At 37.4% G+C, this 18,359-nt stretch overlaps 2 protein-coding genes across 3 annotated transcripts; one reads left to right on the top strand and one right to left on the bottom strand.

Moving 5' to 3' along the window:
- The first annotated feature begins 67 nt into the window (after nucleotides 1–67).
- On the top strand, nucleotides 68–12,324 carry LOC148863140 (putative CRM domain-containing protein At3g25440, chloroplastic). 2 transcript variants are annotated; one of them, XR_016108996.1, is made up of 6 exons: nucleotides 1,032–1,288; nucleotides 4,541–5,015; nucleotides 5,377–5,778; nucleotides 7,558–7,712; nucleotides 11,358–11,545; nucleotides 11,797–12,324. XR_016108996.1 is itself a non-coding variant. In XM_088974534.1 (5 exons), the coding sequence occupies exons 1-4, from the start codon at nucleotides 1,182–1,184 to the stop codon at nucleotides 7,708–7,710; spliced, it is 1,137 nt and encodes a 378-aa protein (XP_088830660.1). In that variant the 5' UTR covers nucleotides 68–1,181; the 3' UTR covers nucleotides 7,711–7,712; nucleotides 11,358–11,631. The 2 variants fall into 2 exon arrangements, 1 of the variants encoding a protein (XP_088830660.1); XM_088974534.1 differs by lacking the exon at nucleotides 11,797–12,324 and having other exon boundaries at nucleotides 68–1,288; nucleotides 11,358–11,631.
- Nucleotides 12,325–13,938: 1,614 nt separating this feature from the next.
- LOC148863139 (gibberellin-regulated protein 6-like) lies at nucleotides 13,939–15,916 on the bottom strand. The gene is made up of 4 exons (XM_088974532.1): nucleotides 15,220–15,916; nucleotides 15,027–15,062; nucleotides 14,845–14,878; nucleotides 13,939–14,574 (listed from the first exon to the last, which is right to left on the bottom strand). The coding sequence occupies exons 1-4, from the start codon at nucleotides 15,289–15,291 to the stop codon at nucleotides 14,393–14,395; spliced, it is 324 nt and encodes a 107-aa protein (XP_088830658.1). The 5' UTR covers nucleotides 15,292–15,916; the 3' UTR covers nucleotides 13,939–14,392.
- Nucleotides 15,917–18,359: the final 2,443 nt, after the last annotated feature.

Below are 18,359 nucleotides of genomic sequence, written 5' to 3'. Positions count from 1 at the left end.
TTTAAAATCCAATTTTACCCTTTGTCCCTCTCCTCCTTATTCACCATCCCTCTCCCTGGTGGCTGCTACAGCGAACTACTCCTCAACGGCCATCACTGGTGCAACCATTCCACTACAGCAATCAACTACGTTCTCCAGCATCGTTCTGGCATCTGAACCCAATACAACAAAACCCACGGTCTCCGTCTCCAGCAGTCCACAATCTTAAGTTAACGTGAGCTCTTTTGTCCACATCCACTATAGTGAGAGAGAGAACAAATCTACTGAATATTTTGAAGAATAAATCTACTGAATTAGACTAGCACACTCCCTCCACCACTCAGTACACTTCCTAACCCAAACAGACCACACATTACTTCAAAATATTTTGCTTTCATCAATAGCAAAAGAAGATTATCGGTGTTTTTACCAATGAAGGAGTTCTTCATCACTTTGGCAGAAGCAACGCTTCGCTCAATCTGCGTCATCTGTCCAATCTTTTCTTCTGAAGTCATCGTGCTCAAAAGATCTTTGACCCGAACATTCAGTGGCAATTGAGGGTCGTTATACTTGAGGTACTCTGCGTCTGCTATGGCTACCCAGGAGCACAACAACAGAAACCCCATTTAAGGGGGTTCAAGAATCTTCCCATCTTCTGGACCCTGTTTGCCTTTGGGCTGAAACCATGCAATAAGGAGAATCAGAATGCATGAGAAGCCATAAAAATCCTAAGATGAAGTAAATGTAAGAAAATTCTAAATAAAACTAGAGGCGTTGCAAGACCGATAAGTAGATAACCAAAACAGCAAAAAGTAAGTAAAAATGCATATTGTATATTTTAAAGATGAAGAGTAAGAAAAAACCTGTCAATTTAACACGAAAAGCCCCAATTCACATATTCAATAGCTCGAAAAGAAATTCAAGAAAATGCAAAGTTAGATCTCTTTTAATAAAGAAAACAGTTGGAAGTTGCAGGTCTGAGAGTGACATAGAGAGACGGAAGCTCGTATCTTTCTTCGCACATGGACTAAGGGAGTCCCGTGTTTAGGAGAGGTGGCTTTCCCTAAATGGGAGGACGCTGATGGCGGACAGAGTGGGAAGACAGACGATTCCATCCCGAGTCCCCTGTAGTCGTTACGCAGCAGCTAATGAGGTTTTTCAGTAAAATTTCTTTTTCGTGAAAAACATAATCTGAGTTTTCCATGGCGTCTCTGGTTCGATTCGTTAGTCATAAGAGGCTTCAATCCATACACTCCGTAATGATTTCTTTGTATCGAGATACTGTATTCGATCACTCTCTTTCATCCAGGTATTGCTTCTTCACCTCTAGGTTCGTTCTTTTTCAAGGATTTTGTAGTTTAATGTTTCTTTTTATTTTTATTGATAAAAAATGTTTCTTTTTTATTTTTGTGGTTTGGATATCACCTTGCATCCATTTCGTCGTCGTTCACTTTCAAGATTTCATTTTGGATTTTATAGTAGCGAGATAGTTTATAATTCTTCCACTTAAATATTAATTAGATTAATTAGGTTAATTACGTATTTTAGCATTTATTTCAACAATTAGTACAATGGGCTAGTTTCTTTCCGGTTGCTGTTTGAGGCTAATTATGGCGGCATAATGTTAGTAACATGATCTGTGAGTTGCAGACTGTGAAGTCACCAACTAAAAGTCTGCTGAACTGTCAGCCTCGACTAGATTTGCCTGATATAGTTGTAACTTCCATTTTCCTTTTTTCTCTCAACTCATCCTTATCTGAATGCACCTTCTCTAGAGCTGAGAGCTGGTCAGACCTTACACGTATTGCAGTTTGTTATGAATGTCAACCATGCAGATTCCCTTTCGCATTGGTGGTCGTTCTGATTTTGCCAGTGGCTAGGTCTGTTTCTACAATCAGCAACTTTGAGTTGCAAAAGGGTTTTGAATGAGAATGGTTTCTCAAAAATAATGATCTTTAGTTCTTTACTAGTGTTTTCTTTCATAGTTGAAGAGAAGAGAGAACTTTCCAGTCCTTTTTATCTTTCTCCCATTCATTTTCAAGTTGACACCAACGACCAATCCATGATGAAAAAGAAAAAGAAGAAAAAGGAATGGCTAACTATGAGTAGAAGAATGGGTTTTAGTCTCATTCAAGCATTTGAAAGAGACAAGTGGAAAAATAGATGATTCTAAGATAGAGAGGATGAACTAGGGGTATAATCATTTTAAGATACAGAGGAAGTCCTTAGTAAATTCAGCAATGAAGCCTGTATAATTTTGGTGAGAAATTATTGGGTATAACAATAATTCTTATAACTGACCCATAGACTACAAAGTGAAAAATAATGTCCACGCTATATTACCTTTTGGATTCATATCTGCTAAGTGCTAACCTTTTGAATTCTGCTAGTAAATATTGAAAACTCCAGAAAAAGAAAAAAAACTTATCCTCTTTTTTTTTGAAAAGTGGATTAGTATGGTTGATTGAGTAAGGTGATTGGATTGGATGGATGTCTACATGTTCAGTTGGCCCTTGGCCCCAGAGGCATCTTATTTGAGAAGCTGAATCTTTGGCATATCGCTTGAACAGCTTGTTCATGTAGATTTGTAGATCATCAGATGGCAAAGAAGGGGGTAGGTAGAGCTGACTTAGTAGGCCTGGGATTTCATTTACTAAGCCTTCGATATAATTTTATTTCTTGAGAAATGTCACTTTAAGATGTTTACTTGTTCCCTGCATTCATTTTATTATTATTATTATTATTATTATTATTATTATTATTATTATTATTATTATCATATCATTATCATTATCATTATCATTTGAGGATTGGTATAGTATTGTATTGAAAGAAAACTTTTCACAAAGAGGGCCATGTAAAACAAGGGACTGTACATTGAGGATTTACAAAAAAAAAAAAAACAACATATGTTTAAGAAACTGAAAGAGTATATCTGTGAAAAAAATTCGCAGTAAAAAAAGCACTGTAAGGCTTTCCTTTAAACAAACCATGCATATCTGCTCAAGACAGAAGCATTCCTGATTCTCTTGGTTACCGCAGCTTCTTCACTTATACTGTTTTCTAAAGATACATGCATTTCTTCCTCACTCATTCTATTATATATTACTATTAATAGTGTTGTGTTGTGAATTTGTGATTGTTGTTACTGATTAAAAATGAAATGAACTGAGATTCAATTTTGAGAATGAAATTTTTGATGTTCTGTTTGGACAAAACAAGTATGATGTTTAAACATACCAGGATTAGAAATTTGTTCATAAAATATATTTTCACACACGAAGCTAAGGTGGCATCTTTTTTCCCCCAATCCACTACTTTTTCCATGGAGATAGTTTAAAGCTAAGGTGGCTTCACACATGAAGCTAAATGAACAATGTGTTTGTGTCAGACATGTATTCACCACAGTCCATGGATTATTGATGATGATGATGATCATCATCAAAGCCTTATCCCTAGTGGCAGAGCTAGGCACTTTCTTTTGGGGGGAGCAAGTTAAATAAGAAAATGAGATAGGGAGTAGAGGAGGTAGGGTTTGGAGAGAAATGGGGCAGGAAGGTTTGGGTCTGTTAACAGTTTTTTTTTTCTTTTTTTAAAGAAAAATAAACAAAACTTTTAGTTTTGTGAATTGGAGGGTTAGAGAGTGATCCTTAACATTTTAGTGGGACTTTCAAGGTTGGGGGGGGGGGGCAAGGACCCACTTAATTATGCTTCTGACCCTGCCTCTACTTACTAACTATATAAATAGTGGTTTTAACAAAAATGTTTGGGGGACTAAGGACCCCCCACCAATATGCTTTGCTCCACCCCTGCTTATCCCAACTATATGGGCTTGGCTACATGAATCCTGTTTTGCCATTCTGTTCTATTTAGTGCCATATCCATTGTTAAATAATAAGTGCTTAATCATTTCTTGCTACTTCAAACCATTTCCTTTTCGGTCAGACCCTAGCCCTTCTAGCCCCTTCAACTTGCCACAGATCACTTCTAGCTCCTAGCCCTTCTGTCTCCTAGCTTATTTGACATAAATGAACAGACAATGTAACAAATGTGACTTAGTAATCAAGGTAACATTTTTTGCAGGTATATAATCTTAGAAAGCATAAAATATGAACTATTTTAATAGTATAAACTTTTTTCATAAACATGTCCGCGAGTCCATGTTTTATTATCTTGCTGAGTCAGACTCCTGGATGGATATGTGTCAGAAACCCTTATTGTTTAAATGAACTTCTAAAAAACCAAAATGGCCAAATTCTGGTAATATTGCCTGAAGTAGCATTTGTTGTTCTCTTTCTATGGATTAGTTATCTATGTATGTGTATTTTAGATTTATTTATTTGTTTCCTATTCCCACTTTTAGTCTGTGTAGAAGCTCGAATGAATAAGAAAACAAGTAAATTTCTTCTTGGCTTTCAAATCTGATGGTCTTTCAAGGCTAAGCAAGATCCTCTCCTTCAACAATATTGGTTTTTAGGGACACTGCAGTGTTTGGTAATAATGTTTATCTGATGACTTCTTTGTACTACTTTATGATTAATAGGTAGCATTCTTTATGCAGGGGTTCTCTCGTCTGTTTCTGCTGTCCAATTCAAGCCATGCCTAGACTCTTATATTTGCAGAGGACAGTTTCCTTTAAATGTTTTTTTACTTATGTTGCATGTGCACACCAGAGAAGCTATGGAGCAACTAGCTGTAGCTTAGAATCGTTATGCATGTCTACTCTGTTTTCTTCTTTGTGCTCAAAAAATAAAAATTTGCATGAAACCCATAATGCTCTTTTAAAATGGCAACAAGTTAAATACATGAGCAATGTTCCAGTGATGCTAAAAACAGACAATGATATGGTTAGATTTTGCCTTGATAAGTTACCGCCTGACGAGAATGGGTCCCAAATAAAAGGGAAGAAGATGCCCAAACGTGTGAAGATGTCCAAAAAAGCAAAACTAAATGAACTCAGATTCTACCGACTCAAGGCCAAGAAGAAGATCAGGTCCCCAAATCCACAAGTTAGGATTAGATACAAACTTGAAAAGGTTGGTATACTTAATGCAACTCTTCTTTCCCTGTTTAAGATTCCACTTTCTTTCTATCATGTAGATGCTCTAGACAAGTTTTAAATAAAAATTATATGAATAAATTCCTTATGTACATTCTCATTCTTTTTGGAAATCCTTAAATTATCTCTGAGCTTGAACCTTTATATTGGCCTCACTGTAGGATTCACTATTTTCAAGTGATTTCACTAGAAGGAGAAGAGGGGGATATCACATATGCCATCTTGCATTAGTGTCTTTCTTCTGTTTTCAGAAAATATATATATATATATATATATATCTTCAGTAATGCAAAATATTAGATCAATATCACTGTCAAATTTTATTTTACCTGCCACAGGCTAAACGGAAGGAGCTGTGGCTGATTGAAAAGCTGAGGAAATTTGAGGTTCCTAAAGCTCCGGATGAAACATATGATCCGGAAAGTTTGACTGAAGAAGAAAGATTTTACCTAAAGCGTACTGGTGAGAAGAAGAAGAATTATGTCATAGTTGGAAGACGTGGAGTATTTGGAGGTGTAGTTCTCAATATGCATCTCCATTGGAAGAAGCATGAAACAGTGAAGGTTGTTTGTAAACCCTGCAAGCCTGGGCAGGTTTATGAATATGCTGAAGAACTTGCACAGCTAAGTAAAGGCATTGTAATTGATATAAAAGCCAACAATACTATAATATTCTACCGTGGAAAGAATTATGTCCAACCACAGGTTATGTCACCTCCAGATACCCTATCCAAGAACAAGGTACTGCTCTCCATCCATCCTCTATTTCATCTTGGAAAGAAAAGATTCAGTAGCTTTATTTATTCACTTGCATTTTGATAAAGAAAAAGGAGCATAATTAATAAGAACCCTGAGAATCTGGGAAAGAGTTATTAGAGGTGCATAATTAATAACAGATGTTATGGACCTTGTCATCAGCACCCTGAGAATCTGGGAATTTCCAAACCTTGAAAGTAGGGTTGCTCATGGTTCAGTTAACTTAACTGTGGGCCTATTTTCCAAACCGAACCGGTTATTGGAAAACCGTGAACTCAAATCGAACTGAAGCCAATCAGTTAACTGATTGATCAGTTTGGTTCGTCTATTTTTCGGTTTTTTGATATTTATAATGTATATTATAAATAATATACAAATATATAATAAAAATACTAGAAATGCATATAATATATTATATATTATAAAAATATATATTTATATATAATGCATATATATATATATATTCATTTATATATATAAAATATTCCGGTCGATTCAGTTAATTGCTGGTTTTTTGTATTGGTTAACTGAAACTGAACCAGTAACTTTGGTTGTTCAAAAATACTGAACCAACTGGTTCGGTTAACCGGAATTTTTGGTTTGGTTTTTCAGTTTTTGATGATCACCACTACTTGAAAGGAGGAAAATCAATACTTTGTTATCTTATATGAGGGGGGTTGGGCACTTGGGCAGTCCTTTTTGTAAATCCTTATCTTCTTTTTAAATCATGTTCTCCCATGTTAAAACTAAGGAACACCAAAACCTGTTAACTTTGAACAGGACAAAACCTAGTTGACCGACAACTATGACTTTGACTTACATAACTTTTAATGTCATAAGTATTACTATTACAACTAATCTAATATAACAATAACTTCCAAATTTTATACAAGCTCAAAGTAAAATAAAAATGACCATATAATCAGAAAATAGCTACTATTTATTATAAAAATATCCCATGTATCTATCTAGTTGACAATATCTCCATATCCACAAATCAAATTGCTATAAAACTTCATGTGATGCAATAATGTGCCAAAGTCAACTGTGGATTAAGTTACTTTCTGATCAAATGGTTGGGTTTCTCAATATAAGAATTGTTTTCAAGCTGGGCATCCTGGGAAGTGCAGCACTGCAAGATTTCCTTGTTCCTTCCTTTAGATTATTTATGTCTTTGTCTCTATAACTGATAGCTCTTTATCATTTCTCCCCATCTTGAGTGAACTCAACTCTGATGAGTTTATGCCTGATACTGTTCATATTGCCTGCCTTTTGTCCACCATGGTATCCTATTTTTTTCTAAACTCATTTTATGGATTTGTTGCTTCTTGATTCTAAATATTTGCTTCAGGTAACATTTTCACTTATAGCTAATGACTGGTACCCAATGTTGGTCCCAGATTTTTTTGGGGTGGGGCACAAAGTGGCTGCTCTCTGACTTGAACCCATTTTCTCTTGCTTTCAGCCTGAGATTTTATCACCACACCAAGCAGTGATCCCCATTTTTGCTCTTATAGATGTTTTACAAAAATAGAATTGTTATTGTTGTTGTTGTTGTCAGTGAAGGCTTTGAGTTTCCAGATATGGGAAAAGATGGAAATTCCTATTTTATATGTGTATTTCTTCTTTTATACCTGATTAGAATGTATCTGTCATTTCAGATGTGACTATTTTTTATACTCTTATCTTGCACATATACGGTGAAATCTTAGCTTCAATATGCTAATATTCTCTTTCTGCTTCTTATTTCTCTGAATGTTGCAGGCCTTGGAAAAATATAGGTATGAACAGTCTCTTGAACACACAAGCCAGTTCATTGAAAAATTGGAGAAAGAGCTAGAAGAGTACCATAAGCACCTTGCTAGATACAGAAAGGGAAAAGAGACTGCATCAGATGATTCTACATCTAATGTCTGATGGTATTTCTGTTTCATATAGCTTTTATATTTCTTAAATATTGCTAAAGGAAAAAAAATAAAGGGAAATCTCCTATAGGGTTTAGTAATATTGGGGTGCTCTTGTTTATTGGGCTTTTTCTTGCCCTGAGACCACAAATATAATATTTAAGTTGAATCCAACCATATAGGTGGCTGAAGCTCTGGATCCTAGTCCAGCATCTATCTGGTTATGATTGTCATGTCCATGTAATGATTAATGAAATCTCAGGCAACGATTTTTATTTCTAAGCTAATTAAGTTCAGGCAAGAACATAATCCTAGCTGGCTAGCTGCATTCAAAATTACAAGAAAGAGTCATGAATCATCATGTATTAAAGCATCAAGTGCTCATCTCTAATCTGAAGGTGGAGAGCAAAGTTTGATAAGGAATCTGAAGGAGCTGGTGAAGAATTTTGAGCTCATCTCTAATCTGAAAGTCAACCTTGATAAGAGTTGCATAGCAGTAATTAACTTAGAGGAAGAGGAACTGAACTTTGCTGTAAATATTTTGGAGTGTTATATCGCTAGTTGGCTCTTGACCTACCTAGGACTTCCTCTAGATGCAAACCCCAAGGAAAGTAGATTCTGGAACCCCATAGTGGAGAGATGTGCAAAGAAACTGGCAGCTTGGAAGAGGAATTATGTATCTCTGGGAGGAAGGATTGCCCTGATCAAATCCACACTTGCTAACCTGCCAATCTATTTCCTATCAGTGTTTAGAATTCCCCAAAAAGAAGCCAAGAGAATTGAGAAGATTATGAGAGACTTCTTGTGGGAGCTGGATGATGGAAGGAAGGATCATTTGATTAAATGGGAGGTGGTTTGTAGAAATCTTCAACAAGGAGGATTGGGTATTGGTAGTGTGGATAAAAAGAACAAGGCATTGTTAGGGAAATGGCTTTGGAGGTGGCTGGTGGAAAGGGATAGATTGTGGCATGAAGTAATAGCCAGCATACGGAAATGGTTGGGAAGTAGGTGTATCCAACAAAGCTACTCTGGCCTCGCCTTGGAAATCTATTCACAATATCCTACCTCACTTTCTCCGCTTTGTCAGGAATGATGTTTGTTCTGGGATTTCTGTTAAATTTTGGGAGGATATTTGGCTTGGTTCTTGTCCGTTAATGGAACTTTTCCCCTCATTATACTTGGTTTCTTTGTACAAAAATGAGTTTGTATCAAGGTTTGTTGTTTCCCCTTCAAATCCTATGGACCTCAACTGGGACTTTGGATTTCGTAGAGGTCTTAGGGATAACGGAATTTTGGCTTGTTTGGACCTTCTACAACTCCTTCAAAATGTTTGCTTGGCACCTGGTAAACTTGGCAAGTGGATTTGGGCCCCCAACCCTAAGGGCTTGTTCTCTTGTGCTTCTTTGTTCAGACCTTTTGTGATTCCTCAGTTTCTTCCTTTCCCGTCAAAGAGTTTTGGTGTAGACCCATTCAACCAAGGTAAGAGCCTTCTGCTAGGAAGTAGTTCATGGGAAGATAAATACTATGGACTTGCTTCAGAAGAGAAGACCTAACTCCTGCCTCTCCCCGAACTGGTGTGTCTTGTGCAAATCCAATAATGAGAGTTGTTGCCACTTACTGATTTCTTGCCCCTTTGTTGAAGATTTTTGGCTTTGGTTTTCTTCTTTGTTTGGGTGCAGGTGGACGTTACCTATGAAGGTTACTATGTTATTTGATCCCTCCTGTTTTACTTGACCAAAGAAGAGAGGGAGGATAACGTGGAGATGTGTTAGAGCAGCCTTGATTTGGACCATTTAGGAAGAAAGAAATGAAAGAATCTTCTTAGAGAAGGAGAGAAGCAAGGAAGAAATCAGGTTTCATGTGATGGTTAGAGTCATCCACTGGATAAAGACTCTGGAGTTGTTCTCCCAGTTCTCCTTGAACGACATTTGGAGGAATTGGGAGATAGTTGCTAAAAGCTCTAAAGAGAAGGATAGAGTGGAGGTGGCCTGGACACCACCGATTGAAGGTTTTGCTAAACTGAATTTTGATGGCAGTTGCCGAGGTAATCCAGGCCTTTGTGGAATTGGAGGGGTGGTGAGAGATGGAGAAGGTAAAATTATAGCACTGTTTTCTGGTCCTGTGGGTATGGGGGACTTTCTCAAAGTTGAACTGCTTGCTACAATTCAAGGGGTGCAGATAGTTAGTGAGCTAAACTTGACAAATGTGGTGATAGAAGGGGATTCGAAACTGGTGGTAGAATGGCTAAGGAATCCTGAGTCTATAATTTGGTTTTACAGGTGTGAAATGAAAAAATTTACTTGGCTAACCAGGAATATGAATTTATGGATACAATGGGTGGGTAGATCAGCAAATGGGATGGTGGATGCTTTGGCTAAATAGGGGTGAACAGGTCTAGTTGATTCAGGGCACAGTTGTAATATGTTTTTTTTTTTTCTTTGTATGAGGTAGCAGCTCGTGCCTCTCTAAGGGATGATTGTAAAGCCATTACTTTAAGAATTTTAATACAATTCTAATTATTCATAAAAAAAAAAATCACCAAGCACTCTAATTTTGTGAAATAACCTGTGCTAGTGAGACTATCACCTTGCCCAGTTTCCAGTAGTTGTCATTGAAAGAATTTTTTTTATGGAAAAACATATTTGGACACCAGAATTGGTTTTTTCAGAAACTGGGCAATTATTTGGTATTTTGCTGAATGACAATGGGTTCTGTACCACATTGCATGTGGGCAAAACTTTGGAAGTCTATCTAACAGCATTGAATGGTCAATTGCTTGGTCACTGTTATGCATCTTTATTCTTCTTAATATAAAAGATTTTTATTTAAAATAAAGAAAAATGAGATCCCCCCTTCCTCTTCATCCTCCTCCTAACCCCCCTCCTCTTAAGGAGGCATACGCCTCCTTGTGTTCGGGAGGCTTACGCATCTTGCGTCCTGAACTACGCCTCATGCCTCTAGGTAGTGGAACGCCTCGCATCACGCCTCCATGTTTTAAAACATTGGTTGCGTGTAGGCCAATTCAACCTGGTTGGACCTTTTCTTCCCTTCTATGGTCAAACCATTATGACGGCCATTACCCAATATTGGTCCCAGATATCTGGGGTCGTGGGAGGGGTAGATTTGGTATGCCCTCAGATTCATACCCACATTCTTAAGCTTGCCAGCCTGGGATTTTACCATTAACCAAATAATGCCCCCCTTATGGTGAACTGTTATGAATAGGATAATACTAATTACAATAGCTACACTTAAGAAAATATGAAAAAAATCTTTTGCCTGTATCAAGGAAACATGAATTGTTTGTCATATATAACGTATGTCTTAAGACTAAAACATGGGAAGTCAGTCCAAACTGGTTGGACAATCGAGAATCAAATAAATAAGAGGATAGTTTATGAATTATGATATATTTTTAGGAGTTGAGAGTGGAGTGATGGATGGAATAACTAAATATTGTTATGGAAAAAGGTAATTCCCTTTGTCTTGGTATGGTAGTGTAGTTTTGTCACTTTGTTGAAGGCATTCCTTCGTTTTTCCAAATGCGTATTGCATCTCGATGTTTTAATAGCTTGATCTTTCCAGTCGTACTTTAACTATACTGTGTTTTGCACTTTTTGTTTTCTTTATTGCTTCATTGAATTGTGTTTGTGCTTTCAGCTTCAGGTATGAGAAGCATGGAGGAAATTTTACATGGTAGGGAAAGAGGAATCAAGGGCTACAACATGCCAAAATTAGGGTTATCCCATCCACAATAATCCTTGATGATATTGGCCAGCCAGCTTTGGATTGGAGTCCAAGACAAGCCTCATCAGCCAATCAGCTGCAGAAGTTCCTCCATGAAGCGTGTAAGAGATCTTTAACTTGGGCATTATTTGAACAAATTATCACTAAAATATCTATAATCAAAGCCCAAAGACAAACAATGAAGATACACCTTGCCATAAATGCATTTCACCACCACATTGCAATTCCCTCGATCCATAAGGTTCATGCCCTTCATTTAACTTCTCACATTTTACAAGTTGCCCAGCCTTTTGCATATCAGAGTTCATGGCATTCTAATCTTTCATAGCATGGATTTTCATATGCAAGACAGCAATCACGAGCTACAAAACTATTGGACCACCTCTCTTAACGGAAGCAAAGTTAGTTTTACTCAAAAGGGTGCCTTGGGAGAACAGTTTCACCATGGAATGCTTCTTGCACGCCTGCATCAAGGAGTGAGTGTCTATAAGCATCAAAATTTTATTCAACACGGAGTTTAGCATGCTAGGTGGTGGTTTCTATCTTTCTCGAGGGATCTGCTTCTGTGTGTGCCTGTGGAAAAAGGTGCTATATTGCCTGTAATATAAAGTATTAAAACAGAGACCACAGCACTTCGTTTAACTTTATACACTTAAATGAGGGCTTAACGGTTGGTGGGATCCCGGCCCACTGCCACCAGGGTTTGGGCGGGCGGAGTTAAGGGTATGGGGATGGGCTACCTTCGCTGTGTAGCCCCAAGAAGACGAGTACCAAAAACAAATAGAGAGGAGGGCTTGAGCATTTTAACTCCGATCAATCACTTTCACATCTATACTAATAAAAAGGCGAATGCCCTTTCTTTCTAGAATTTTCATTGGACATTTTTTATCCATGTGTCTAAGCATACAGTGGGCATAAAAATGATCTTATTCTCACTTTAAAAACTGTTCACTTATAACCACTGTCCATCAATTATAAATAGTTGTGTTAAAGATACTGTCATGTAACGAATTATAAATAATTGTCTTAAAGATACTGTCATGTGCAAATGTGCGCACCTGTTTACTAGTTTCACAAATAGTCGCTTGAACTCTAAGCGGCTCCTACCCAACAACGAATGTAAGAGATCTCAGTGACAAACGCTTGATATGCCACATTTGAGAACGTCTTTGAAAGATGCCTGAGATCGTAATTTGAAGAGATGTGCGGCAAATCAAGCTCATAATTTGAGGCTTCTAGAAGATAAAGTAGATTAACCAAGGTTTGTCTGAGGCTCGTTAGATCTGATTGTGGAGCTATCTCAGTCGTATTCTTGGGGAGATGGAGGGAGGGATCTTTTAGGCCATGTTTGGTTTGAAAGAAAGGGTAGAAAAACCTATACAAACCTTGTATACGTTTTCCTACCTTTTCTTTCAAACCAAATACAGCCTTAAAATTTTTCTTGAAGAAATTCTAGTCTACAGTTGTATACCGAGGTTCTAAATTTCGGTATTGAAAAGTGTATCAGTATAGTATAGATATGGTGGGATTATTCAGCAAGTATGAATATCGAGAATGTTTCGATAAATCTTGTAATTACATTAATAATACTAAATCTAAGTTTGAAATAATTATAAATAAGATATAAATATATTTTAAATTGGGGATGTTTGGAAAATGAAAGAAGAATGAAGTATTAAAAATTAATTAATGATAACTTTTATTAATACTATTCTCTGAAGTATTTGAAATTAGATTAAAGGTTAAAAAGTAAAACCTTTATTGCTTAAGCAAATTTACTGTGGTTAAGTGATAAAGTTCTTGTATTTGTATTTCACACACATAGGCACGAGTTTAATCCTCCACGCTTCAATGTAATTTGGACTTTGGCATTAATTATGAATTTTAGTTGGTAATGTTTATAATTAGAATTGTCTTCATCATCTCCTTCGTCAGCCGGTCTTTAGCCGTATAGTTTTCGGTTTTGGTGGGTTATCTCCTCCATGGATGTGACATTGACACGATGGAATAAAAAAATGCAGTGTGGCACAGCGGAGTGAGAGATGGAAGATGCATGCATCCAAGGAACTTGTAAATTTTAGCGTCGTCAGTCCTACAAAGTTGAATTTGGATTTAACGGATATTAACGATATAAGATGGTGAAACCAACTACACATGGCACACGGGCCCTGGGGGGAACGACGGAGGGTCATTCCTCATTCATGCTTTTCCACTTCCCACCTTTTATCTATATGCGTGATTGGGAACTCTTGAGTTGGGTTAAAGCGTAAAAAAAGGACATCCCCCTCGTTGCTAGTGTTAGGAGTCTGGTGACTGACCACTAACCACCGACCACTGTTAGTGGATTACCGTTTTATCTGTTAATCCTAAAGTGATTGACCCCACTTTGGGTTCTACTTTTACACCCAGACCCAGGCAGCCATCAATCTTAATGATGTTCACTGTGTTTTGATTTGTATAATATCACAGTGACTAATGAATTGCAAACTGTAGAAAAAGAAATTAAGCTTTTTTTTTTTTTTTAAATTTAAGATACGATTATAAAAAGTAGTCACTCATACAACCATCATTGCCTTTTCTTTACTTTGGCCCCGCTCTCATTTGGGAAATACAACACCCTTGAAATTCGAAACCCAAAGGAGCGATTCACTCCACTCCAACATTTGAGACTTAACATTAACAGTTACAGTAATTGAGGAATTAAGAAAGAAATAAAAAACAAATCATCATCTGCAGTCTGCACCCACTACTACTAGCAGTACGTACTAGTATTTAGTATAATAAGTAAAAAAGGAAGAGACTAACTAGCAATTACTTTGGTAGATTAACGTACTAATGCCTATTAATCTTCATCTTAGTAGAACTAGTAGTGGTTGTAACCGTGTCTTCTCCCCCCTCTCTCTCTCTCTCTTATGATCTTATCTATATATGTCAATGTATTTGAGTCATCAAGGGCATTTGGGTCCTCCACGCTTGGTCTTCCAGTTGTTGTAGCAGGGACATACGCCCTTGTTGCCGTAAAAACCCGGAGGCACGCACAGGCATTTGTTGCAGCACTTCTGACAGAAGAACATGCATGGCTTGTGGTACTGTGTCTTGCTGCATCTCCTCGTGCATTGCGATGGGCATTCTGATAATTTTCACACACATCAAAGTTCAAAGTTCAAACACAAACCAACGTCAATCTATGATTAATGTCAAGTTCAATCTCCCAACAATTCCCCCCTCTCTTTCTCAGTCTCCCTTGAAATCCTTCTTTTTCACCCTCAGATTAAATTGGTTTGACTGACGGGCTATAGCGCATTTTATGCACTGGTTTGCGCGATCTTGGTTTAGTTAGCAGGAGAAAGTAGAAACAAGAAGCAAGAAGCAGAAGAAGAGGGTATAGATAGAAACTTACGGTATGATTTCAGACTCCCTGGTCCAGATCGGTGCTGAAATATACAAAACATTGATTGTGTTTAGTCTATAGAACCCGTTAAAGCAATTAAGTCCAGACGGAAACTATCCATGAATCACTTGTATATATTTCCAAAATCGAAAAAAAAAAGAAAAACAGAGAATATGGGTAAGAGGGCTTACACTATCCAAGTGATATTCTGCCTCTCTGGCTGATACCTGCAATAAACCAGGAAGGAAGAAGAGAATAAGTAAAATGAACATCCAGGATAAATGCTTTTTGTTTTTGGTAATAGTAATGGTAATGGGGTTGGCTTAATCTAGGCTAACGTGAACCGCGTGGGGCTCAACCCAAGCAAGAAATTAAAGCACTCACCACAGTTCCATGGAGAACAGAGATGGCAAGCAGTACCAACAACATCACACCCACAAACTTAGCCATGGCCATTCTGCTACCAAATTACAAACAAACGCAGCAACAAATGAGCAAACAAAGAGGAAACCCCTTCCCTCCTCCCCTTTCTTGTCCAAGGAAAGAAGACAAGCGAGAGAGAGCGCTAAAAAAGAAGGATGAGGAAGAAGAGGATTTGGTTGCAAGGGTCGTAGGAAATGGAGTATAAATAGGAGTGATGTGCTTTGGACCCCACGCCTAGTCCTAGAGGTAAGAGGTGGTGGTGATGGGCTGGTGGCGGTGGCGCCATTTGGAATCTGGATAAAAGATATCACTAGCCTTCATCTTAATACAAAGCTGTCCAGCATTCATTTTCATTTTCTAATAATGTAATCATTTCTCAAGTACATCCAGTAGTAAAAATACACTCAAAGAGTCTAAGGTTTAAAAGCTCAAAATAATTTAATTCTCAGTTATCCGACATGCTTGACCACTGTATGGTAGGATCTGGACTCCAGTGTTTGGACCTAATTGAATAATCGACTCTGCTCGGGGTCCATATGTCTCGACTCTGAACTTGGTTAATAATAACCTCTCAGCTTGGCTCTGCTTCCAAATTCCAATCTGAGCATGTGAATACGTTAGCCGGTGGCAAACAATTATTGTAGTGCATGAATTTCACAAACCGTCGAGGATTTAAACAGTGTTATTTATTTTAGTTTTATATTTGGTTATTCGTAAATAACTTTTCCAAATTGCTAATTGCGGAATTTGATTCTCATCAACGCTGGATTAACACACCAACGAGGTTGGTGGCTTTGAACGACTCAAAGCGTAAAAGTAAATAGCACTGTTTAGAGCCTCAATGCTTTGTGGATTTGATGCCCTTGGAGTAAGGACGGTGGTTTTTGGTGATTATAATGTTGCAGCTGGCGTGGATGCAACTTTTACTACTAAGTCATAACTCATGAAGTCATGATGGGCTGTTTCCCATGTGCTGGCTCTGAACGATGCACATGACCTAAAGCGGATTCCAAGGGACAAAAGTGCATTCCGTGCGCTGTAACCCATCCCTTTCATATTGATCGCAGTCTGACCCTATTCTATTCATAATCATATCATCATATTAATTTCAGTTGTACGACTAATCCATCATTAATCTAAACAGATTTTATTGACTAAATCTTTATCTCTCCCCGGCCACTTAACTTAGCCTTAATCTGAAACACATTAATGCATTCGTTATTATAATTAATGATTTATCTCCAATTTGAGGTTAAAATGTCCCTATTGCAAACAAAGAATACTAAATATGGCTTAAATAGTGAAGCCATAGGATAGGAGTTGACGGAAAAACGGCATAAAGAACAACGCCATAAAGAACGCTTCTAAGAAGAAGAAGAAGAAGGAGGAGGAGAAGAGAACAGTGGTGGACTTCACGAGATTAACCTATCGGAAACATGTTGATATCATAAACCTACCTCTATCGAAAAGATCTTTCCTTTGCAAGCAGTTTATAATGATTCCTTTCAGGCTTTCAGCTTCTATAGATTTGAATCTCCTTCGATGATGATGATGTAAGTAAAATAAATACATGAATGTTTACAGTTATACTACACTTGCCATGTTGCTGTTTACCGAAATCTTCAATCTTTCAGAACGGTCGGTGAGGTTGCAGCAGGCAGGAAGGTAGGTTGTGATTCGTAATTAATAATGATGATGTACGGTACCTATATAGCGGTGGTACATATACACAACACTGTCCTGTTTGCTGTTTCCGATCTTCTTCCCGTAAATGGGGCCTTACATATTTAACCCCAACTTTTGATGTGTAATAAGTAATGTAGGAAGATAGATGCTGCATGGTGACCACTGGGTGGGTGATGGGTCCCAGGCCACAGGCTACAACGTGATCCGACCCCATCTCATAAACTTTGCCACATGTCCTCAATCCCCTGTTTGTCGAATCTAGACCCACCACATGTCACTTAAGAAAATTTCTTAATTGTCTTATTTAGGTGGGCTTCGGTTCGGTTGGGATTTTGTTAAAATTTAAATGGATCTGGATCTGGCTCAAAAGACCTGACTGAGCCCGATGCAGTGTGAAATGAGAGTCATTTAAATATATTCAACTTAGGTCACATTAATGTTTTACATGGTTAATCTAGGCAGTGTTTGGTATGAGAGTCATTTTTCCAAAGTGTTTTACATGCAAGTATTTTGATCTTTCTCTCAAATATTCTTGTTTGGTTGAATATTTTTAAATTGTGTCAAGCAAATACTAAATGAAATGCCTAATGTTGCTTAACTGGCACATTATGTGCTAATTAGAGAATCTATTGTTTCAGTTACATTTGAGAAATGGTTAGAGTCCATCCATGTGAGTGCAATTGGAAAATCAGATTAAGGTGAAAGCTAAGAAAATAGTACAAACCTATGTACGTAGAAGGTGGACAAGTATTGAGCTGTCTCACCATGGGCATGTGCAAAGGCAATGATCAACATCCACATTGAGCCCCAGCAACTTGCCTTGAATGAGTTTTAAACAGGGGTCCAACACAAATATATATATATATATATATATATATATATATTAAAAAGAAAAAACAAATAGAGATCCCACACCCCATTAATAATATATGAACCCTAATGTCCCCATTACCACTTGGGACCATGTAATAACTAAATATTTTTTTACAATAACGTTTGCACTTCTTTTATAAACAAATAAAAGAAATTGTGCAATTAGACTTGTATCATCCAAACCTATGAAGAAAATCGTTTAGGGTGCTGCAGACATCCTAGAAACGTCAAACTGGAATCCATCTGAACGGTTAACCGTATTCCCTACTAATTGCCATGAATTCTTACATGGTTGAATAGGATGAATTTGAATTTGAATGAAGCTGAAATGCGTATTTCTCTTGTCGAAACACAAGTTTCTATTTAATGCAATGTGGGAATATGCCCTGAATGGTGTGGATCGCACAAAGAGACGAGAAGGAAGCTTAATTATTGCATACTAGGAACCAACATGTGGGCATGTTTCAAAAACGGCCAAAACGTTTGTACCTCTATTTATAGTAAAGTACATAATTGCCCAGTTTTTACCCCAACAAAAAAAA

Source organism: Nelumbo lutea, chromosome 3 (genome assembly GCF_056320005.1).
Source record: "Nelumbo lutea isolate HS-2025 chromosome 3, American lotus-T2T, whole genome shotgun sequence".
In the NCBI taxonomy this organism is placed as follows: domain Eukaryota; kingdom Viridiplantae; phylum Streptophyta; class Magnoliopsida; order Proteales; family Nelumbonaceae; genus Nelumbo; species Nelumbo lutea.
The sequence above is the reverse complement of the archived record's forward strand: the minus strand, read 5'-3'. Positions and strand labels throughout refer to the sequence as shown.